This window comes from Delphinus delphis, chromosome 2, assembly GCF_949987515.2.
Source record: "Delphinus delphis chromosome 2, mDelDel1.2, whole genome shotgun sequence".
Lineage (NCBI taxonomy): Eukaryota > Metazoa > Chordata > Mammalia > Artiodactyla > Delphinidae > Delphinus > Delphinus delphis.
In genome coordinates, this window is record NC_082684.1 from 120,357,112 (window position 1) to 120,381,733 (window position 24,622).

The following is a 24,622-nucleotide window of genomic DNA, read 5'->3' on the forward strand; positions in this document are numbered from 1 at the left end:
GTCTCCCTGTTGCTGCCTTGTTGCTCAAGTAGGTTGAGTCTGTGGAGTTCAACGTCTGGGACATCGGTGGCCCCGCCAGCATGGCCACGGTCAACCAGTGCTTCTTCACAGACAAGGCCCTGTATGTGGTGGTTTGGAACCTGGCACTGGGGGAGGAGGCTGTGGCCAACCTTCAGTTCTGGCTTCTCAACATCGAGGTGAGGGGGTGCCAGCCCTTCAGCTCTCAGTCCTCAGGACATTGCAGGGGCCCCGCCACTTCTCAGGGGGAAAAAGGAAAAAAGGAAATGGTTAGGGAGAAATGCTTTGCACTTTGCTGGGCTGTCACGAGGCCCCAGAATCACAGGTCACTGTGAAGTACTTAAAACCCTCCTGGGCCACATGGTTGATGGTGCTCTTGTACTTTTCTGCTTCCTTAAATTTAAGAGCCCCACATCGTGGACCCAGGAGGGGAACAGGGCTCCCCTCTTCCAGTGGAAAGGTGACGTGGGCCAGAAGCTGGGGCGCTGTCTGAAGGGATCAGAGATGGAGGCCCCAGGGAGTGTCACAGGCCCTCACACACCCCCTAGTGCGTGGCAGGCCCTCGAGGTTCTCAGAGAGGAGTGCGGGGTGCAGCGGGGTGATGGTTGAGGGCCAGGCCGTACAGGGTTGGCACATCCACCACCTAGGGAATTGTTCCCGTCCCCAGCCAGACTCTCTCTCACAGGCCAAGGCCCCAAATGCCGTGGTGCTGGTGGTGGGAACACACCTGGACTTAATCGAAACCAAATTCCGCGTGGAGAGAATCGCCACGCTGCGCGCCTATGTGCTGGCGCTCTGCCGCTCACCCTCCGGGTCCAGGGCCACCGGCTTCCCGGACATCACCTTCAAACACCTACAGTGAGTGTCCCATGGCATCCTGCTCGTCCCCACCTGTCGCGGGGCTGTGGCTGCTGGCCCCTCATTTGTCCATCTCCCTGGGGACGCCTGCTCTGCCTGCAGAGGGCTCCTGAGGCAGGGGCTGTGCTCCTCTGTTGCCCTGTCCAGGGTGTAGGGTGGCAGCTGGACCCCCAGAGCAGATGCAGCCCTAGGGAGGGTGAGGAGCTGCCAGAGGATCTGCAGGGCAGGGCCTGGAGACACTCTCTGTGCTTCCTGTCCAAGCCTCCCCACCCCCAGGGCCAATGCTGAGCGTGCACGGCCCCAGTGGGACCACGAGATAGAAACTCAAATACCACCCATCACATTTGTTGATCATTGATCAAGAACAGACCCCAGGTGTGGTCCTGGTCCTCCCAGTGTGTCTGAGTGGTCCAGAGGGGCTGAGATGGGGGAGGGCCACAGGGTGGGATTCAGGATGGGCCAGTGCTGGTGGGACCAGTGTCCTGGGCATGTTGATTCTCCCACTCCTGTCCTTGGATTCTCACGACAGCTCTGCAGGTTATGGAGACTGTTGTGCCCACTTTGAAGATTATGAAACTGAGGCTCAGCTAGTAAGTGTTCTCTGACTGCTACCCTGGTGGCTCTTGGGTTCCCTCGCTCTGGGTGAAGTGCCATGGGCATTGCTGCATGGGTCAGCCTGGAGACATGCCATGTGGCTCAGAGTACAGGATGGGGCTTTCAGGAATTCCTCGAGTGCCCTTGAGAATGCCCCCTGGGGCCTGCGATGATAGGAGTGCTGGCTCTGGGTCAGAAACCTGAGTCCCACCCAAGCCTGCTCCTTTCCAGCTTGTGTCCTTGGGAGTCACCTTGTGCCTGCATGCCTCACTTTCCTCCTCTGTAAAGTGGGCACGTTGGGAAGACAGACTAAAGCAGCACATTGTGGTGCCCCCAGCACCATGCTTTGCATCAAGTAAGGCCTCATTAAATTTCTGTGTCTATCTCTCATGAGTTTTCTCAACTTGCCAGTGTTTGGGACGAAACACTTAGGAAAACAGAGGCACTGCAGTACTTGTCAGAGAGGGGAGGTACGATGAATAAGCACGGTTCTTTTTTGCACTCACAGCGAACTTTCCTGTAAGAGCCTGGAAGGTCAGGAAGGGCTGCGGCAGCTCATTTTCCACGTCACGTGCAGCATGAAAGACGTGGGCAGCACCATTGGTTGCCAGCGACTCGCGGGGAGGCTGGTGGGTACCTCTCATCCCCTTGAAGCCAGAGGGGCCTGCTTCCCATGTGTCAGGGGAACTGTACCTCCCTCTCTCTTTCTACTGTAAAACACATGTGCTGTATATAGTGTGTGGTCCCCATGTGAGCAGTTTCTTGGGGGAAGAGAGGGGTGGGACAGTGACAGGAAGCATTCCACCTACTCAGTCCTCTGGAGGGTGGCAGGCGAACCAGGCTGGCTGGGCACACCTGAGGGCCCAGCCTTTCCCACCTGTCCCAGATACCCAGGAGCTACCTGAGCCTCCAGGAGGCCGTGCTGGCAGAGCAGCAGCGCCGCGGCCTGAGCGATGATGTGCAGTACCTGACGGACAGGCAGCTGGAGCAGCTGGTAGAGCAGATACCTGGCAATGACATCAAGGACTACGAGGACCTACAGTCCGGTGGGTGGGCTGGGAGGGTGGGCAGGGAGAGGGGATCAGGTGGGTACCAGCAGGCACAGGCACAGGGCCCTGGGGAGGGGCACTCAAATTTTTCACCACTCTGCGCATGTCTGCAAATGACTGCAAAGACACTTCAGGTATCAATTTCGGGTTACAAATCAATTTTAACGAGTAAGTGAATTTGCAAAGATGGAATCCATGAATAATGGAGATCAGCACATTGGCAATAGTTACAAGATGCCTCTTGAGAACATGTGAAGGGCCCCATGTGTTGGGAGTGTTGGTTGCTTCCTAAGAAGAATCTGTAAGCTGGCCCCCTTAGGAGGAGGTCATCCAGAGTCCCTTTTGCCCTTTGTTTGACACTGTTCCCTCATCCCCTCCCCTGAGCAGCCATCAGCTTCCTCATTGAAACCGGCACCCTGCTCCACTTCCCGGACACCAGCCACGGCCTGAGGAACCTCTACTTCCTCGACCCCATTTGGTTGTCTGAATGTCTGCAGAGGATCTTCAACATCAAGGGCTCCAGGTCGGTGGCCAAGAATGGGGTGATCAGGGCGGAGGACCTCAGGATGCTGCTGGTTGGGACCGGCTTCACGAAGCAGACAGAAGAGCAATATTTCCAGTTCCTGGCGAAATTTGAGATAGCCCTGCCCGTCGCCAACGACAGGTGAGGCCACGGACTGGGCTGTGCCGGTTGCTCCCTAGAGGAAGGAATTAGGGCTGGGACCACTGGTGGCTCGAGCAAGATTTCCAGGGATGGGCCATGATAATGACCTGCCTGCCTGGGCTGGGGCAGCAGGGTGTGGGCTTGGCCGGTCCCCCGGCTTGCTGCTCCTTCCTGTGCCTTGGATGTCCCTTTTCAGGGGGTTCAAAGAAATCCATTTATTGAAAAGGTGTAGGAAAACATGCAAGAATAGCAATGGCATTAAAGGTAACTTTGGGAAGTTCACGCTTTGGGAGGTTGATTGCTTGGTTATTTGATGAATAAAAATGGAGTAAGTAACAAAGATGTGTGTGCTAATTATACAGACCAGCTTCAAAATGCAGGGAGGGCAGGGGCTGGAGGGGCATATGGGTTAAATCTGATGATGCTCTGACCTAAACCAGCTTGGTTCTCAGGGCCTCCTTGCCCTATTTTCAGTTTCAGCCATTTCCTGGGTCTGATGCTGATGTTGGCCCTGAGGCAGTAGCCAGGATGCCAAATCCACAGACCTTTTCCATTCATCTGTCATAGAACTTGTCACCACCCTGCCCCTCAACCCCAGAGCTCTGGGGGGATGCCCACAGGAGACTCCCAGGGAGCTGCCCTGGACCCTGTGTGGCCAGCCCAGCAATTCCATCAGCACAGACTGGGTCTCCTGGGAGCCAGCCCTGGGCCATCTCTCTCTGAGATTTCCACTTGGTCTTATGACTATGGGAGGGGGCCTCAGTTCTTCCTGTTCCAGCTTCATGACGGCCAAGATTGAGTCCTAAAAAGAGAAACCCCAAAGAGGAATTCAAAACCCACATGATCCCTCACACCATGGCCCAGGTGTATCCTTGACTTTGGCCCATGAAAAGGCACACAGTGAAGCAGGCTATGAGTTTACAACACTGCCAGAAGCTGACAATTTTCTGGTTATTTTATCAACAGATTAGAGGAATGAGGAGATATTAGCACTATGTAAAAGCAAGTCCCAACCTCCTTTCTTTTCTCATCTGTAAAATGGGAATAATACTCTTATCTACTAGTATTATAGTCATTGTGAGGATTAAATTTGATAATACATGTAAACTATGAGAAGTGTCTCCTGCACCTGTGAGCTTCAAGGACATCAAGGATTATCAGTACTATTATTGTTTCCATCTTTGTGTTAAGTGCTCATAGCCAATGGTGTCTGGTTCCATCTAAAGTCAGGAGTGTCCAAGCATTTTCCATCTTAGCACAGGTATAATCGTTCCCTTGTGCCCCAGGGACAAGGAGTTCCAGCTCCTCGCACCATAAGGTTTTATATGGTCGAAGACACTATCAACAAAAACAAAGGCATTTGCTGCTCCTTTTAAAGCATAGTTTTCAACTGCAGCCCTGAAAGCTTCCAGTCCCTGGGAAAACCTTCAGGGTATTTCTGAACCTCCCTACACTTCTGAGTGTTTGTGTACCTTCCAGGGGGGACTCGCTGGCTCTCAGCACTCAGGGAAGGCTCCTGCCCGACTGCTGAGACAACCTCAGGGACATACTGTGAGCCGGCTCCGCAGTGCCCAGGTCTTCACAGACTTAATGTTCAACAGGCACATGAAGAACTCACCTCTTAATTCCCCAGGCTCTTCCCCTGGGACAGCCTTGCCCTACCAGTGATCACTTTTAAGGAGGTGCCAGTGGTCTCCCAGGGCTCCGCTCACCTTGAGCAGGGCTTCCATTGCCAGTCAGTTTAAATCTCTTCACTTGCCATGCTGGCTTCTAAGTCTCCTCTGCCTTCAAAAATATTGAGCACCTGCTCTGTGTGCTGCGTACTGGGGCACCTGGGTGCAGAGCGTGCTCCCTCCCCTTGCCCAGGGGACACCTGCCAGGTAGAAAGAAGCAGGAAGCTGCAGCACACAGGCAGTGTAGGGGCTCCTGTGAGATCCAAGCTGAGCATGATGCAGGCAGAAGAAGCAGGATAAATCACACTGGGCACTGACGAGAACTGCCTATTTGGGGAGGTCAGAGAGATAAAGAAGGACTTCTCAGAACTTAAAGGACTAAATCAGGGCATCTGTTGGACATCACCTGGCTGTGGAGAGAGGCACTCTAGCTGGGGTAGTTGAGAAGGTCCTTTCACCCAAGACCTGTAATGGCTGAAAAGGACCAAAAACTTCACCATCTGCCCCCTGTCCATCCTTCTCTAACCCTTTGAGGTCAGTATCCATTCTCTTCCCATGTCAGGGAAGCAGAATCGCAATGAGCTTAAGCTGTGTGCTGAAGACAGAGCCAGGATCGATCCCTGGGTGCTCTGCCCACCAGGCTGTCACTGAATTTTCCTTCTACAATACTTTCAGCGCTTCCTTTCAGAAAGTTCTAAAGACGTTTTATAGGACCTAAACTGATGTATTTTTAAAGGATTAGGAGAGCTGAAGGCAAACCTTTAAGAAAAGGGCACATCCAAGGCTCTGCCCAAGGCCGCCTTAGCTCCAGGGCACACAGAAGATGCTGGTTGTCAGGGAAATCTTAGAGGGACCTCCCCCGTTTCAGCTGTTTCCAAATGATCAGTCATGAATGGTTCACTGACACTGTGATTCAGCGATTTTATGAGTAAGAGTGCTCTCATAAAACATCGCTCTTTTGCACAAACAGCCTCATTCGAACTTTTAAGGCAACTGTGTTGTTTCAACTGGTCAAGAACAATAAATAGTTTCTAAGGCCAAAAACATTTCTCTGACCCCAATATCTACATTGTCCTTAGAACTGTGCAGCTGTATTTGTTTTTCCTTCACCATCCAAAGTTAATTTTAAGTGACTCCCCAGTCGCAACCCAGTTTACAGAGAATTAACTACTATTTGCTCTGTCTGTTTATGACCACAGATGTTTCCACGTCTTCCCTTAGCCGTATTCTAGTCTCTATCTTAGAAACGTCAATAAACAGATTCACTGTGCCTATCTTCATTTTCTCTTGGAGCATTTATTCGAAGCATATAAACTACCCCCTCTATCTAAAAATAAGATTCCAAGGCCCTGGAAGGAAGGCACCCAGCAGCCTGAGCTGTTTCAGCAGAGCCTGCCCCAGGCTAGTCCATCTGCTGGGGTCAGGGCCCTGCAGCAGAGCTCAGGCCCCTGGTTCACCAGCCCCCTTTGGTGTGTTTCAGCTATCTCCTGCCACATCTTCTTCCATCCAAACCTGGCCTAGACACCCACGGCATGCGGCATCCCACAGCCAACACCATTCAGAGGGTGTTTAAGATGAGCTTCGTTCCAGTTGGCTTCTGGCAAAGGTTTATAGCACGGATGCTGATCAGCTTGGCCGAGATGGACCTTCAGGTAGTTGCATTTTCTGCATGGGGCAGTTTTTGCTTGCATGCGAGGCACTTGCAACTGTGCGCTTTTGGGAGGGAGGGAGGGAGGAAGGGAGGGAGGGAGGGAGATGCCGTTTGCTGGAGGAGCCTGGCTGAAGACCCTTCTCCTGCAGCAAATCTGCTGACTTAGGGCCCGGAGGCCAGTACAGCATGGCTGCCTTCTCTCCTCTAAGCCACAGACCCATTTGAATCATTCTGTGAATACCAAATCAGTGCCTAGCTGGCTTGGACAGAATATCCCATCAGGGTTCTAATCTAACCAACATCAACATCCCCTGGAGGGCTTGTTAGAACACAGACAGTTAGGCCCCACTTGGGTTCTGGCTCCGTGGCTATGGACTGGGACTCAAGAGTCTGCTTATCCAACCACTGCCCCAGGTGATGCTGCTGGTCAGGGACCACACCTCGAGAACCATGGCCTCAGAATCATGGCTTTACCATTCAGGCTGTGACTAGACTCCCCTAGGGAGCTCTAACAGACACAGACCAGACACAGACACAGACCACTAAGTCAGAATCTGTGGGTGTGGTAGCCAGGGATCAGTATTTTTTAAAGCTCTCCAGGTGACTCCACTGTCCAGTCAAGCTTGAGAACCACTGGCATAGAACGTTAACTTGGTCTGGGAGCAGTGAAGACCTAACCCAAGGAGTTCTTTTCTGTGGGTTCACCTGGTGTTGTGTTGAAGGAAGTCCCAGCTGTCAGTCAACATTCATTTCATGCAAGACAATAACATGGAAATAGTGGTTGGCTAGAGTGGTGGTTCTCAAAGTGGGGTTCCTGGGCCAGCAGAATCAGCCTCACCTGGGAACTTGTTAGAAGTGCAAATTCTCGGGCCTGCCCCAGAACTGCTGCATCAGAAACTCCAGGATGGAGCCCAGGGCTCTGTTTTTCACAAACCTTCCAGCGAATTGTAACTTACTTTACAGTGTGAGAACCCCTGACATAAGCCAGGACTGTTGAATAATTGACATTAAACTCAGTATGAGTTTGCTTTTGCCATGTTCTATTTATAAGGCCCTTATGGAATTAAACTTCTTGTATTAAGTAAAGATATTCTTTGATCTTCCCATTTTACTGAAATGTTCAAAAGTAAATGGTAGAGCCTGAAAATGCTTTGGCATCTTCTCTCACAGCTCATGTTAACAGGAGGGAGACTTGTTAGCAACACAGTTGGGTGCACTGACAGATGGAAAGAGTGGGCGCATGGGTCACTCTTCCCTCCCTTTGAACTCTTCCTCCTGCCACGTTCTAAGTGGAAGGTCACCAAGCACCAGCATCGTGTGAGGCCTGAGCTTCCAAGTGGGCTCTGTGGCTGGCGGGGTGTGGGCCCAGCCGGGTGTGGAGGCAGGCGCCCTTCCTGGCAGCATCCCTCACTCAGAATTAGGAAAGAAGTCCTGTTGAAGTTCAGATGAGGAAAAGGAGTTCAGTCTCAGAAGTATCAAAGGCATGCAAATTCAAGCATTGATAAGATACCACTTGGCACCTATCAAATTAGCAGAGAGCTAACAGCCAGCCCCAGAATCAGGAAAGTTCACACACCATGGTCAGTGAATATACAGCCTATTCACCTTGAAAGCGATTCCTCACTAGGCATCCAGAGCCTGAAAATGTTCAAACCCTTTGACCCAATAATACTACTGCTATAAATCTGAACTACAGAAATCATTTGAAATCAGAGAAAGCTCTGTGGTTTTTCATGTTCATCTGGGCTATCTGAAAGAGCAAAAGATTGGAACCAACCTAAAAGTCCAAAGAAGAGAATGATTCAGCAAATTACTATACTTAATAAAATATTGAGCTTTAGAAAAATGAATTTTATGAGTTTTTAACAACATAGGAAAAGCAAAGTTTTTTAAAGTATACACAATTAGACATTTAGAAATAAAAAATTACAAAATATGACCTCAGCTGTTTTATAAACATACAGGTAGATAGGAAAAAAACCTGGAATAAAATATACCAAAATTTTCATGATCTATGTATTAAATTGGTATTTTATTTTCTCTCTTATATTTTTCTGTATTTTCCATATTTTCTAAGGTAACTTTTTGCTTGTAAAATCAGGGAGGGAAAAGATTTGAAAAAGAAAATCCTGTTTTCAATCTTTTAGGGAACATGTGTTCCCAGAGTATCCTGGAGACCCCCTCAGATAATGCAGCATTTCATTTGGCAGCAGAATGAGCGGTGCAGGAGGGAGGGGGTGGGAAGATGGATGGTGGTCCCTTATCATGATGGGGCCAGGACAGCCTCTTCACAGCTCTGCCCAGGGCCAGCGAGGAGCCCGGTCTACTTAAGTAGGGTCTTTTCTCTGTCTTTCAGCTTTTTGAAAACAAGAAGAATACTAAAAGCAGGCACAGGAAAGTCACCATTTACAGTTTTACAGGAAACCAGAGAAATCGCTGCAGCACGTTCAGAGTGAAAAGAAATCAGACCATCTATTGGCAGGAAGGGCTCCTGGTCACTTTTGATGGGGGCTACCTCAGGTAGGAACATTTGGGAGCTCACCTGACTGGGTCACCACGGTGCTACAGAAATGGGCCCCAGGGCAGCCTCCGCCGGGAGACTGTCCACTTGATGTCCAGAGTTCTGTTCCCAAGGGCAGGTCATCATGGAAGCTTGCTAGAAGTAGGAAACTCCCAGCAAATGTCCCAGAGCTTCCCCACCTTCTCACCCCTTCCTCTCTCCCCTTACAGAACAGGAAAGGCAAGGGAGGGTGTGGTGACCACAGCCCAGCACTGGAGGGAAGTGGGTGGCCACTGAGCTCAGGGGTGAGATTATCTAGCACCCCCTAGTCACTTAGGTGGGACCTACAGGGGCCTTGCAGCCATCCAGCATAACCCCCTTGTCCTAAGAGATGATGCCCCAGGTGATGACACTGGTTCCCCAGCCTGTACCCCACAGTACCTACCTTAGCTCCTTTTTCCTGTTCTCTCTCTTTTTTTTTTTTTTTTGAGAGAGAGAGATAAAGTCAGCTCAACAAGTTAGTAACTGATTTTTAATCAGGTTTAGTTTAGTACATACAAGATTATTTCATACTTACAATTAATTTTTCAAAATATTTTTTTCAGCTCTGTGAGAAGGAGGGGGGAAAGGGGAAAATAACTTTTTTGAGGGCCTGCTTTGGGCCACTCTTGGTGCCTGGTGCTTTCATATAGATGTTCCCACTTAAAGCTCACAGTTGCCACTTGGCAGATGAGAAGCCTGTGGTTCAGATGGAAAAACCTTCCCCAGGGTCACACCTAAGGGTCGGATCCCAGCCTGAGCATCCCTTCCTGCAGTCCTCATTGTGTCCGCTTCACCATTTTGGGGACAGCGGGAGGACAAGGCAGGGCCATGCATGGAAGTACACAAACGCAGGAGCCTCCTCTGACAGTCCTGCCTGGGCCCCTGCAGAGGGGGTGGTCCCTGGGGGTTGCACCCTCACCCTGAAGGCAAGGAGATTAAACCAGGGCCCTTCACAGCCGATAATAATGGACCCCTTTTTGTTTCTGGGTTGCAGTGTGGAATCCTCGGATGTGAACTGGAAAAAGAAAAAAAGTGGAGGAATAAAAATCATTTGCCAATCGGAAATAAGGGACTTCTCGGCAATGGCTTTTATCACAGACCATGTCAACTCCTTGATCGATCAGTGGTTTCCTGGTAAGAAAATGTTTTTGAACCAGGTCTTGGCTCATGTTAATATTTCTTTATAAATCGGGGTGGGGCTCCTTATTTGGAGAACAGAAATCCCACTGTGGTTCAGCCCAAGGGGACCAGAGGGGTCCTAACAGACCTTTGGCAGAGTCTTAAGCCCCGGGGGAGTCCAGCTGTGGGCATGGGTGGAAGTGCTATGAGGAAGAAGTGGGCCCAGACCCACAGGTCCTGGGAGGGATTTGGCCTCTGGCTGCCCACAGCGTGGGGGAAGAAGAATGCCCCGGGTACCGCACATGGTCTAGGAAGACCCTCGATGTGAGCCTCACGTGTTTTTGTTTACATGGTGAGGACAGGGCTGCTGAAATCCAGGGGGGAGCCTGCAGCTGGAGATTCATCCCTTGTGCAGGGGTGGGAGGGAAGGCACCACACCTGCCAAGGGCCCCCATTTTCCTTCCCTGCCTACCCCAAACCCCTGAATCCCAGCGGTGATCAGCCACCCACGTAGCCCTTTCCAGCCCCTTTGATCAGTTTCTTCATTGACAGTCCACCCAAAGAAAATACTTTTTGAAGTGAAGCTCTTGAGGTCCTCTGTTTGTTTTGCTACTGAAGTGGAGACAAACCCACTGCGGGGCATCCTGCAGGGAGGAGGCTATCCAGTCAAAACCAGGCAGCCTCTTCCCTGTGAGCCCTCAACTCCGGAAGCCTGGAGACCAAGAGAGCAGAGAGCGAGTTTGGGATCCTAGTGCCACCTCTGGCCTGCTAGTCCAGTCCTCTGGCCTCCTGAGCTGGCTTTCTCATCCGTACACCATCCCTGCATCCTGGGAGAGCATCAAAAGAAATGCTTAAGAAACAGTGGCTGGGCGTGCTCCAGATCATACTCTGGACACCCGGGTCTGGGGTCCTTTGGGTGTTGATGGGAAAGGTGACATACAAGGAAAAAAAACTTAAAGGAGCCTAAGGGAAGGTAGTTTAGTGTGTGGGTTGGGCAATTGGGCGGTGCTTGGCCGTACAATGGGGGCCTCTAGACCATTTGAACCCTACGAGCCCTTTGTGATCTCCCCACAACAGGTGCTGCTGGGGATTTGACTAGGGCCTATAAGACAGGAAGGACTGAGCTGAGGGCCTGAAACAGGGCTGCCTAGACACAGCACCACCAGCCAGCTGGCAGGATGTGTTACACACATGTGCCCAGAAAATTCCACGCGTCCACCCTGCACAAAGCAGGACATCAGCTCACCCTTCTGGCATCTCCACGGGACAATTTAGAGGGTGTTTCTTTGTACCTCCTTTCAGGGGTGTGCAGAAAAGCTGTGTCTCCTGCCCAGGGGAACACAAGTAAAATGACTAGATTTTTTCTATTATAATTTGTACTCATTTCTCCTCCTGCATTGCTCTTCTAGAAAAGATCATAGTAATTGCAAGCCTTATGTTTCTAATTTTAAGAACGGCTCCTTACTCGTTGTGGTTTGGTCATTGGAGTGTGGCATAGCTCACACAGCCTCCAATGTCCTTCCAGTGCCCAGCTGTGCAGGAGGGATCCCCAAACTCTCAGCACCTCCTAGGCCAGCTACCCCTGGGTCTAGACGCCCTGGCGACTGTCCAGTCCATCCCTGGCTCCTCCCTGCAAGTGTCTTTTAGGATCGAGGATGGTGCTCCCCAAAAAGGAACCCAAGTGCGGCAGTCATGTTTCAGCCACTCCCAGGGGTCCAGGCCAGGGCAGACAGACACCCTCCTGTGAAAGGCTCACCCAGCCTGGGGGTACAGATGCTGTTCAGGGACCCGCCTGCAGCCGCCTTTTCGTAAGCTGACTCCTGCTGTGTCCCCATTTAGCCCTGACGGCCACGGAAAGTGATGGGACCCCACTGATGGAGCAGTATGTGCCCTGCCCAGTGTGCGAGACCTCCTGGGCTCAGCACGCCGACCCAAGTGAGAGATTGGAGGATGTGCAGTACTTTGACATGGAAGACTGCGTGTTGACAGCCATCGAGCAGGACTTCATCTCCTGCCCCAGACACCCCGACCTCCCCGTGCCTCTTCAGGAGCTGGTCCCTGAGCTGTTCATGACCGACTTCCCGGCCAGGTATGCCACAGCGCCAATGCACAGGACCCAACCCCAGGTGACTTTTAGGTTCCCGGCCTAGGCTGCCTGAAGGGAAACAGGCTGTCAGCTTTCTTTTTGAAGCCACACAGGCCCAGCCAATAGGCAGAGCACTTAGAAGTTGAAGTCATCCTGGGACCCCACACCATTTCTCCCTCACATTAGCTGGTGCTCTTTTCCACTGAGCTGGCCCTCGTCTCTGATTCCTACTTTGCTGCTGGATCAAGGAATAGAAGACAAATATCCATTGGTGTCCAAAAAGGGGGCACTCCCAGATGTACCGCCTCATTTTCCTTTCTTGGCAAATGCTGACTCCTCACTGCTACCCTGCAGCTGAGCATTTAGATCCCCTAAATCTGTTCCTGGAGATGAGTCTACCTATATTAATCTAAGATAATAACTGGGGAGAGAATGCTGGAGAAAAGAGAAAACGTTTTGTGGTCCCACCCTATAGGAAACAGTCACAGAATCCAAGTGCTTGGTAAAAGATGGAATCTTCTGTAGTCATGGAAACCAGAAGCCATGATTTGGTCTCCCTGGAGATAATTTGACATTGGTGGTTAGCAGTGTTTTTGGAGTTGTGAAATCCTGTTGTTTTCTTATTCAAAGGATTGCTATTTGGTTTCTTTAAAGAAACCCTTGGGGGCGGCGAAAATATTTGTGTTGTCATTTTTCCAAATTGCTCCCCCACCCCAAGAAAATGGATATGGAGTACTCTGAGATATTGCAGGATTGTGGTTCCAAAACATGCTTCTGGATGGGTCTATTAAATTAAGAAATCACCACTTCCTACATTGGAAAAATTTCCCCCATAGATCTTTTTAATATTCCCATTACCTCATTGGTAGAAATGACAATTAAATACCACTCTTCTGAAAAGTGACTTACCTTTATCTCTAGATCTTTAACATGAGGGTTGTCACCTCTTGGAGACCATATGCAGAGATTTATATATGTGCGAATCAGATTTCATGGTGGGGTGCCCAATTAGGCAGCTCCAACTTTTAGAATTTTCATTTATTTGCTGAATCTTGTTATGTTTTATGCCCCCACTGAATCTGGGCTATTGAGTCTACTGTATGGAATCTGGAAAGCAAAGCCAGATTGGTTGTCCCTGTTGGTTTGGATCTAATTGCAGGCTATAGCATGGTTCTTAAACCAAGGTACTCGGCTGGGAGTTGAAATGCCCAAGAATCTGAACAGAATTCACAATCCAGCAGAGACTCTCTGGAAACTTTAGCTATGGCCCAACCATGCCCCAAAGCATCGCACTCCCTGACTGGGAGTTTAGGCAGGTGGGGGCAGGGGCAATCTGGCATCCACGGAGCCTTGTCCTGTGTCCCCAAATTACAGGAGTCCTAACAGAAAGCCCCAAGGGATCTTCAGCATAGCCACTGTTCCCTGTCTCATGAGGCTTCCAAGTGCCCACACTTCCCGAGCGGTGGTTTTGGGGTGGGCACTTGGAGAACAGCCCAGTTCATCTTCAACTACATCACCAAGGTCTACAATGGGTACAGTTGCATCTGCCAGGAGTGTGATGTGGTTGAGCTGTGCAGAGTCTGAGCAGCTGCAAAATCTGTTCCTGGAAGACATGGGCAACAACTGCATGGTTGCGGGGTGGGAGAGGGGCATTGGTCTGTTGGGCCAGGAGAGCTCCAGGGGAGGCACCCGGCAGAGGTAGCTGAAGGGGAACACTGGGGGACCTCAGCAAAGCAGGGGGAAGCCCGGAAATGGGAGGGCATGCGGCTGCCTTGCCCACCCTCCCTCCCTCTTTCTCTCCCTTCCTGCATCTCTCCCTCTTTCCCTTCCTTCCAGGAGTGACTTGCAATATTTCCAAAAGCCCAACAGAAGTCCCCCTTTTACCTAGGATTAGAACACACAGACAGGTGAGAAGATCTAAACTCCCTGCCTTTGGATAAAATCCTAGCCATCAATTGTGGGGACACTGGCCATGCCAATCAGAAGCTCTGCATGGCCATTTATATAATTATTGGCTTAATAAAAAGAAATGAGGAAACAACTAACCTAGCAGTAAATAAATGCAGTTTGTCTGATGGATACTAGCTCTCAAAGCATAGAACCTTTTGAAGGAAAATGTCCAAAGGAATTCTTTTTCTGTGTCTGCCACCTTCAGAGGCTTCACTCACCATCCACACCTCTGAGGCCATTCCTGTTATGAGCCCATTTTATAGAGGATACCAAGGCTTGTCAGGGCTGAGTGACCTGCCCAGGGCTGGGGTTTATCCCAGATCTGTGTGACCTCCCGGTGGCTTTGAACCCTGACTCTCCTCAGTGGGAACTAATGGCCAAGCACATTCTTGTACCCACCCAGCCCAGGACCCGCCTCCCACCTCAGCAGGCCTCTCCAGGTTATAGGGGACGGGTAAGGAGGTCTGTTCTAAACCCCCCACATACTGTGTTTCCGGCAGGCTCTTCCTGGAGAACAGCAAGCTGGAGCACAGCGAGGATGAGAGCACTGTCCTGGGCCAAGGTGGGAGTGGCACCATCGTTTACCGGGCCCGGTACCAAGGCCAGCCCGTGGCTGTGAAGCGATTTCAGATCAAAAAATTCAAGAACTTTGCTAATGCCCCTGAAGGTAAACAGGGCCCTGTATCGTTTCTTTTCATATGTGTTTTCCCTTGGTCCAAACTTGCACCACCTTAGAGACCCCTGAGGCCACACAGGCAGGGGAGGAGGGTGAGAAAAGCCGATGTGGGCCCCAGGGGTAGCCCCGCTTTATGCCTGGCAAGAGGTGGGCCAGGCCTGAGAATCAGGCTGAGCAAGGCCTAGAAATTGCTTTTGGAGATTACTTTCTTGTCTGGACCTGAGCCCCCAAGAGCACGGGCCATCCTTAAAATTTCCATCCGCTCCGTGTCCAGCACAGGCCTGACACGTGGTGGGCACACAGTCAGACCTCAGGTGGACCTCTCACCCTGGGCCACCCCACCCAGCCACTAAAGGGAGGACGGTGGGCACTCCAGATGGATGAATTGGAAAGCCAGCATGGGTGGCTTCTCCCTTACCCCCTCCACCTGAAGGAGGGCACACCCTATTGCCTTGGCATGCTCAGGTCCACACATCATGTGCAGCTCAGAGATGTTCTAGAGCAACACGTCACCACTTAATGCCCAGCTAGGGCAAGTGCTAGGAGGCTTCCTCCCTTCCAGCCGGCTGGATAGCACATTTCTCACTGTCCCTGGCTTAGCATGGTTATCTTCATGATCACAAGAGGAATTTACACTCTTGGTAGAAAAATTAGAATCATAGAGCAATATAAAGAAACAGATCAGAAAGAAAGAGACATGGGGCTTCCCTGGTGGCGCAGTGGTTGGGAATCCCCCTGCCAATTCAGGGGACATGGGTTCGAACCCTGGTCCAGGAAGATCCCACAAGCTGCAGAGCAACTAAGCCACAACTACTGAGCCCACTCGCCTAGAGCCCATGCTCTGCAACAAGAGAAGCCACCACAATGAGAAGCCCGCACACCACACCAAAGAGTAGCCCCCGCTCGCCACAACTAGAGAAAGCCCGCACCTAGCAACGAAGACCCAATGCAGCCAAAAATAAAATTAATAAAATAAATTTTTTAAAAAAAGAAAGGAAGAAACAAAACCATAGTTACATGCAGAGAATGTAAATCTAAGAGACTTTATTGACAAACACCATAGCCAATAAGAGTTTGATAAAATTGTTAGACGTGAGCTCAGCATCAAATTTGGCAACAATGACCCATTAGAAAATGCCTTCCATGGCAGCAATTAAACCATAAAATATTGAGGAATAATTAATATTTATCATTCAATTTAGTTCTCATCTAAATTCCAGCAGGGTGTGTGTGTGTGTGTGTTAAATCTGACTGATTCTAAAATGCATGTGGGCACTTCCCTGGTGGTCCAGTGGTTAAGACTCCATGCTTCCACTGCAGGGTGCACGGGTTCGATCCCTGTTTGGGAAACTAAGATCCCTCATGCCGCGCAGTGTAGCCAAATAAATACATAAAAATGTTTAAAATAATGAAAATAAAATGCATATGAAGTGACAAAAACCCAAGAACAGCCAAGAAAATCCCACAACAGAAGACAAAGGAGAGAGGCTTGCCCAGCAAACGACTGACTTATAAGTCTCCAGGCATTAAGGCAGTGTTTTCCTGGGGCACGGCTGGGCCTGTCAAGGGAACGGAGAGAGCCTGCATGTGTGTGGGAGGCGAGGCTGGCACATGGCAGAGGTAACATCAGGAGTCAGTGGGAAAGGCTGACTATTCGCTAAACTGGGGCAAACTTGGGTCAGCCTTCGACCATAGTCAGAAACATTCTTAATGGTCTAAAGACCCAATGTGAAAACTAAGACTTTTACACTTAAAAAACAAGTTTGTCTGGCACACACATAGATCTGGCACAGTTGATACATTTTAACTGCCAAGATTTTCTTCAGGCTGTTTAAACTTCCATGTCCAATGATTCCTGATTTTAAAATCTGAACATAAGGGAGGGACAGATCAGGACACAAGAAGACAAGCAGGACCTGGTGGACACTGCTCAGTGACCTCAGGGCTGGCAACAGCCTGGTGGGTGACCAGTTGGTGGGAAAGGCCCCTCAGGGGGACTCAGGCAAATGCCTTACATGTGGGATGCATTTCAAGGACATTGGGAGAAGGTCCCAGCACAGCCCACCACTGCCCATAGACCTTTCTCCTCTGGGCTGAGATGACGTGTCACAGGCTCATGGCTGCCCCATGGTTTTCTCTCTGGCTGACAAGAGGGCAGTAGTTCTTTCTGCCCTTCATTGTCCTGGCTCCTGGCAGGGAGTAAGGTGAGCAGCAGCGACCAAGCCCCCAGCATCCCTGCAGATGAGCAGCGGAACTTGGTTACATGCCAGACATGTTGCCTGAACTCTGGGTTACACTCGGGTATGCAGGATTGGAATAAGATCCAGTTGAGACCCTCAGGCAGCCAGCAGCGGGGTGGGGTGAGGGCTAAGAGAGTGGGTGACAAGGGTGGGAGCGTGTGCACCAAGGGGATAGGAATGCCGAGTGAGACAGGACAAGTGTAGACCTGGGGAGGGGGCTTGATACCAGCCCGGATGCCTCAGGAATGCCTACATTTGGTGCCAAAATTGGGTGACGATATTGCAACCCCAGTTATGTTGAGTGACTTAAAATGTAAATCCTGGCCCTGCCCAGCCCCTCGAGTCCCTGTGAGGCAGCTCTGAGTGTGACAGGGCCCCCACGCAGAGTCGCCCTACACAGGCTCCCCAGGCAGTGGTGACAGCTGTTCTCTCCCTGCAGACACCATGCTGAGGCACCTTCGGTCCACAGACGCCATGAGGAACTTCTCGGAGTTCCGGCAGGAGGCCAGCATGCTGCACGCCCTGCAGCACCCCTGCATCGTGTCCCTCATCGGCATCAGTGTCCACCCGCTCTGCTTCGCCCTGGAGCTCGCCCCGCTTGGCAGCCTCAACACCGTGCTGTCCGAGAATGCCAAAGGTACCCACCATGCCCAGAATCTTCCACAGAGTGCTGGGAAGTGCCCGCCCTGGCCCAGTCCAGCCTGTGGGAGGCCAGAGAGCCCATGGTGGGCAGCTCAGGTCCTGGGGAGCCATCTGTGGCCGGGCACACCCACCTGTGACTCATGTGCCACTCCCAGTGGGTGATAAAAGGGCTTCTCCAGGCCTAAGTGCTGGGCAGTCGTGTTGGCGAGGCTGCAGGAGCTCACAGTTAGGAGTCAGACAGAGCCATGTTCCAAGTCCAGGCTGTCTGCCATAATCCAGGAAGTTGCTTAATTTTCTCATCCATAAAAGGAGGATGAGATGATAATAGCCCCACTTGGAGGGCAGTGAGAGCATCAAAAGAGGCAGCCCAGGGAGGCCCAATCAGCAGCAGCCTGGTGAGCCCAGTAGCCACATAAATCTCTCCTTTGCCCATAGCTCACCACATCTGTCCACGATTGTTAAAAATCTGAGACCCTGGGGTCAGTTTTATCCTATATTATTTTTTAACAGAAGTTTTACATATTTGCCCTGAGAAATGGGTAACTAAATTCCAAACAGCTGACAGAGGGAAAGAGGTAGATGTCTTTTAACTCAGCAAGAGGAAATGCAGTTAAAATCAATTATTCCTCCCCCAGTGGAAGAGATTTTTTTTAATGGAGTTCTTATACCTGCAACTCACTCCTTGACATTATAGCAATCTTGGCGTGAGATGAACTCTAGGAATTTTGAATCCTTGCTCTTTTTAGTAAAAACACCAACAATTGCAGAGATGCAATTCATGAGATGCCATGAAGCGGTAACAACAAGCATTTCTAACCTAAATAATCTTTAGAAGGTTGTTCTCTGTCTCTTCTGGCATCCAGCCTGGAGAGCAATGAGAACGTGTCAGTAGAATATAAAGTATTTGGGGAGACAGAGGTAAGAAAAGAATTGTTATGATGATAGTTTGATAATTTTTTCTTTGCAAAGATTCTTCCTTTATGCCCCTGGGACACATGCTCACCCAAAAAATAGCCTACCAGATAGCCTCCGGCCTGGCCTACCTGCACAAGAAAAACATCATCTTCTGTGACCTGAAATCAGACAACATCCTGGTCTGGTCTCTGGACGTCAAGGAGCACATCAACATCAAGCTGTCAGACTACGGCATATCCCGGCAGTCATTTCATGAGGGCGCCCTTGGCGTGGAGGGCACTCCTGGCTACCAGGCCCCAGAGATCAGGCCTCGCATCGTGTACGATGAGAAGGTACAGACCCTAGCCCACTGCTGTCCCCTGGCCCAGGACTGCATAGTCCTGGAGGCACCTGCAGCTTCTGGGCTCCACATGCCCCCAAGCACACATTTCTCCCTCTCCCGTGCTCAACCACAGGCACTGGCTTGAACCACAAGGGCACAGAGGCCTGTATCTACCTAGTAATGTCACGGGTGACTTCTCCTTAGCTTCAGAGCAGTGAGCTAGCCTCAGAATACTCAAACCTCAGTTCAGGAACATAGTGAAGGCTGTGCACAGTGGACAAAAAGTCCAAGACAGAGATGGGTCCGGATTTGTGTCCCAACTCTGCCATTTAAATGTGCAAAATGGAGACAGAGGACCAGCTTCACAGTGGCTTGTGAGGAACAGACAGATAAGGAGGCTCCTGGTCAAATCAAAAGGCAGCATCACCAAAGCCAGGAGAAGAGAGTGAATTCTGGCAGGTTAAGCATGGCCTCCCAGGTGGCCGCATGGCCAACCTTGGCTGAGACAAAGGCTAAATGCTTGCCTTCTTCCCTGAGGGCTGTTTGGTAGATGCAGGCACACAGACAACTTAAAAGCATCTTACAGTGCTCGCCTTGCATCTCGTGCCAGCCCTGGTTAATTAATCAGCCAGCAGTGAAACTCCCCTGGTCTGTAATTTCTCATTATTTGGTGATTTGCAGATGGGTCATTGACTAATTGCTTCAAGAATGACCCAAGCATATGTGGGTTAAATTGGCATCTGTAGCTATTAACCAAGATAGAAAAGACAAACCAGAGTGACAAAAATAAGCTTCTTAGTAACAGGTGACAAGGCACCTCGTAACTAAATTTATAACAGAACCTTCACATTGAAAACTCTCAGGTCTACCTTAGCCATTCTCCTGCTAAAAGGTTATTTCTTGACCCTCATGGAGACCTGTGTAACTCTCTCCTTTAGGCACATTTTCATGACATTTAGAGGAATCAAGATGTTGTGATCTGGGAGACTTTCCCCTCTTTATGATTTGCATGTACTCCTACTACCAAGCATGTTAAACCAAGAGTTTGCATTTTCCTGCCTTGTTTTTATACTTAAGGAAAGGACCATGGCATCCTTCGAGCCCTTATCCAGTGCCTGACAGCAAGTTCTCATTATGTGTTTAGTGGATGGATGGATGGATGGATGGATGGATGGATGGATGGATGAGTGGATGGAAGGAAGGAAGTATGGAGGGATGGATGGGTAAATGGACAGAAGGACAGTCAGATGGATGCATATATGGGTACAAAGGAAGATGCATAGATAAATGTCCAGAAGGACAGGTGATCAGGTGGGTGGCTGGCTGGATAGATGGATGGATAGAAAGAAGGGAGGGAGGGAGGAAGGAAAAAAAGGAAGAACTGGAAGATAGATGGATAAAGGGACAGAATGATGGTTGGTCAGATGGTTGGTGGGATGCTTGGACAGGTAGAGAGAGGTGGATGGATTGGTGAAATTGATGATTGTCTTCCTTTGGACAGGGCCCACGTTTTCCTTATCTAACGTGTCTCCCCACTCCCTCTCTCTCTCAGGGCCAGCTTGCAAGATCTGCTGGGCCCAGGAAGGGGGTCTGACTTGGCTTGCCTCTCTGCCTAGGTAGACATGTTTTCCTATGGGATGGTGCTCTACGAGTTGCTGTCAGGACAGCGGCCTGCGCTGGGCCAGCACCAGCTTCAGATTGCCAAGAAGCTGTCCAAGGGCATCCGCCCGGTTCTGGGGCAGCTGGAAGAAGTGCAGTTCCATCGACTCCAGGCGCTTATGATGGAGTGCTGGGACACAAAGCCTGAGAAGGTACCTGGGGGCACAGAGCCTGGGGGCCTGGCAGCTCCTGCCAGCTGGTGGAGGCTATGGGTCTCCAGAGTGCACATGTATGGCTGCCTGCCCACCCTTCACTGAGGGTCTAGAACAAATTGGGCAACCCTTTTCTGCTCATCTCTTCTACAAAGAGATATGTATTACTTCTAATACATCCAGTTCATTTTCTTTGAGTGGGTGTCACTCTCAGGAAAAATGAAGTTTCTTTTCCTCCCCAACTTTTGTGTTACATCATCATGCGAATAAAGCAAACCTTTATAGTGATACAGCCCCCATCCAAGAGCAGAGAGAATGTACGTATCTCTTTTTAAAGTATGGGAAGAAAGTTTGCTCATGAGAAGCAGGAGCCATATTATCATTTTGAAGCTAGTTGTTTTGGGAAGAGACCAATGGTTTCAAGGTTAAAACTCATTTATCAAATTAGATGATGCTAGTTTAATGTATGGAGAGTAAATGAGGTCTGAGAAAAAATATTTTCCAGATTTTGTGTCCCTGGGCATGGGGGTTGGAATATCAGAGTTTAGGCTAACCTGACCACCTGACTTTGAGTTGCCATGGATAATGGTGACCCAGACCCTGGAAGGGTTTGTTTCTGGTATCTGAAGTTGTTTGGGCCTCTTGTTTTGATTGGGTGCTGAATAAGCAGATTCCACTTCTTCCTTCCTGGTTCAAGACTCTTAGTTTCAAGGAAAGAACGGGCATCCATCTGGTTGTAAGTGACCCTTGCTTATGACCCTGCTGGCCTCTCTCCCTCAGCGACCACTGGCCCTGGCAGTGGTGAGCCAGATGAAGGACCCAACCTTTGCAACCTTCATGTACCAGCTGCCCTGCGGGAAGCAGACGGCCTTCTTCTCGTCCCAGGGCCAGGAGTACATGGTGGTGTTCTGGGATGGGAAAGAGGAGTCCAGGTAACGTCTGAGGCCTACCGTGCCCTGCTGGTATCAGAATGCGGGGGGGTGACCGTGGACTTGGGGAGCAGTCATGGATGACCATGGTGAGAGATGTTTAGTGGACAATGTGTTGAAAGCCTGATGAAGTCTGCTTGAGAGAGAAAACAGTCCATAGACATGCACATGTGGGTTTGTGGATAAGAGAAGCAGAGAACATGTGATGTCTGCCAGGGACATGGTGGGTGGGGGTCAAAGGAGGGTTTTGTTTTAAGATGGGAGTTATTTGCAGCTTGATGGTAGAGGAAGTAAATGATGCTGGGGGTCAGGAAGAGAGGAAGGTACTGGAGCGGAGTTGCTGAGTGGAGTGAAGGGAAGGGGTCCCAGGAACAAGCAAGAGGGATGCCCTTAAATAAGAATTCATGCCCCCCCCCACCTTCCAGGTGCATCTCTTTTTCTTAGTGATGTGGCAGGAAGGACAGGAACATTGGGGAGAGGCTTTGCGTATTCAAGGAGAATGACAGAGAGGCCAGGGACTTGGAAAGATAGCATCAGAGACTTAGCAGAAAAGCACCATCCTGTGTGAGACCCTTCAGTCCTGGCCAGGGGTGTGGCCTCTCCCACCTACCTAGAGTGACATCTTCAGAAGCAAAAGAGCATTTCATGGCACAAATAGTCTTCTAGGAAGCCTAGTGCAACATTTGCAGGTGCTCAAATCTGATAAGGCTTAGGTAAAGCAAAGCTTAAGATGCAATGAGATAAATGGAAGGGACTTTGCCATTTCCCTAGGTCACTATTGGTAAGGTTTTCATCAGGTTTTATGTCACTGGGACTGAGTGTTCTGACATAAGACGTGCTCTAAGAAAAACAAAAATGTCCTAAAAAATAAAAATAAAAAAATATGTAAAAAGTGTATACATACATGTCCACATATATGTAAAAAATACATATATATGTAGGTGTGTATATACATATACACACAGTAATTATAATGTCGGTGGTAGTGTTGCTATTTTAAGGCATTGCTTATAATTGTAGGGTAAAGTTAATGAGTAATTATGTTGGTGCCATGCATTGCAAATTGTGATACTCAGCATGCAAAATATAAAAGATAGGTTAAATGAAAATACTGTAGTTCTGAATTTAAATTGGATGGATATGTGAGTATTTTAGCTTTAAGAAAAATGAACTTATATTTCATAGCTCTGCCCATTGAAAGGGCCTAGAAACAATGACCAACCAAATACTAGTGAGCACCCCTAGGATGCAGATGGTAGTCTCTTAGTGCCAAGGGGAACCAAGGCTTATTGGACAAGTGGCTGACTCCAGATTTGGGGCAGGAAGTGGACCTGAAACGTCTGACACACTGGAAACAAGGATGCCATCAGAGACTTGTGAGGGTGGATCAAAGGGACTCAGGAGCCAATGTGAATAGGTTCCCACTGGCCAAAGATAGGGCAACCAAGGATCAGTAAGAATAAATATCTGCAATGAATTGAGACACATCAAACTGTTTAAATTCATTAGTTTCTAATGCCACTTAATAAAAAATAATAATTTAAAATTTTTTTAACTTATAAAACTCCTCATTGATCATCATTGGAGGCTCCTAGGGAACAAACCTATTATTTTGAAAACTAGTCTATACAGAAAGAATCAAGGTTTTATTCTGCCTTTCCTATGTGAACTGTGCCCCATGGTAGCTAGCAAAAGAGATGATAGGAGGAAGTTTTTCTTTTTAGAGTAAATGAAGCTAATAAATGAAGAAGAAATGCTAGAATTAGAATGTCAGCATTTTGTAATCTCTATTGAAATAATGGATGTAGGCAGTTATCATTAATGATCACAAAAGGAGCGAGAACCAGACATTGTGTGCCTCTCAATAGAAATACACAACCCCAATGAGGAAGTATTCTTGCCTAAAAATTCAGATGTAATCTAATCAAGACTCCAGATCGGGGACAGGGGAATGAGGTAGATGAAACCCTGGGATGCAGGAACTCCACAGGACACCTCCCAGTGTCTTCATCACATGACCTGCTAGGGGAGAAAGAGAAAGAGGGAAGGAAAACCTATCAAAAGACTGAGACATAAAAATCAGTGGAAATGTGGGCTTTCTTTCACTGCTGATTTAAGCAAACTGAAAACAATAATGAGAGAGTTGGGGAAGTTTGAATACTGGATATTCATATTAAGGAATTATTTTCTCTTAAGGTGGGGTCATGCATTGTGGTTAGATTTCTAATCATCTTTTTTTTCTAATCATCCTTTAGAGATAAATGCAGAAACATTATACATAAAAGATGTTTTGGGGGATTTGCTTCATAAGAATCTGGGGAGAGAAAAAAAATGGATGGGGGCAGAGATGAACTGACATGGCCATACGGTGATAATTACTGAAGCTGGGTGATGGGCACATGCTCTGTGATATGCACACTGTGAAAAAGAAGAAATGAGGGAGAGATTGATAGGTGGGGCCTGGGCCCTCTGGTTTGAATGACAGCACATGGATTTCAAACTCCTTTATGGGCACAGCATCCCGATATCACAATGCTTTTGGTGGAATGTCACTATCTCAGAAGACCAGGAAATATAGGCATATTGCCTATCATGAAAATAAAGCCCTCTTACTATTAAAGAGTATAAATGTACACATAAAATAAATTGAAATGCTCACCAGTGTATATAAAAATAAACCCAATTTTCCCGTCAATATTTATTTCCTCAACAGACTCTGTAAAATCTTTTAAACAAATAGAGAAATTTTTAAATTATTAATCTTTTTATTTCAGGGATTTTTACAAATCAGTGGGAAAAAATACTAAAATCCAATAGTAAATAGGCAAGGAACATAAGTATCCTTTGAAAAAGGTACACAGAGAACAATGAACATATTTTTTA

General features: G+C 49.0%; 1 protein-coding gene across 1 annotated transcript in view; it reads left to right on the top strand.

The window, feature by feature from the left end:
• The window catches only part of LRRK1 (leucine rich repeat kinase 1), a 123,112-nt gene that overhangs the window by 87,767 nt on the left and 10,723 nt on the right, over positions 1-24,622 (top strand). The window contains exons 16-29 of the mRNA XM_060005516.1: positions 33-197; positions 704-876; positions 1,979-2,099; positions 2,357-2,516; positions 2,907-3,183; positions 6,337-6,508; positions 8,864-9,027; positions 10,044-10,183; positions 12,008-12,257; positions 14,705-14,871; positions 17,560-17,757; positions 18,732-19,009; positions 20,616-20,810; positions 21,591-21,742. Of these exons, the coding sequence (XP_059861499.1) occupies positions 33-197; positions 704-876; positions 1,979-2,099; positions 2,357-2,516; positions 2,907-3,183; positions 6,337-6,508; positions 8,864-9,027; positions 10,044-10,183; positions 12,008-12,257; positions 14,705-14,871; positions 17,560-17,757; positions 18,732-19,009; positions 20,616-20,810; positions 21,591-21,742 (2,612 nt within the window). The remainder of the gene's footprint in view (positions 1-32; positions 198-703; positions 877-1,978; positions 2,100-2,356; positions 2,517-2,906; positions 3,184-6,336; positions 6,509-8,863; positions 9,028-10,043; positions 10,184-12,007; positions 12,258-14,704; positions 14,872-17,559; positions 17,758-18,731; positions 19,010-20,615; positions 20,811-21,590; positions 21,743-24,622) is intronic.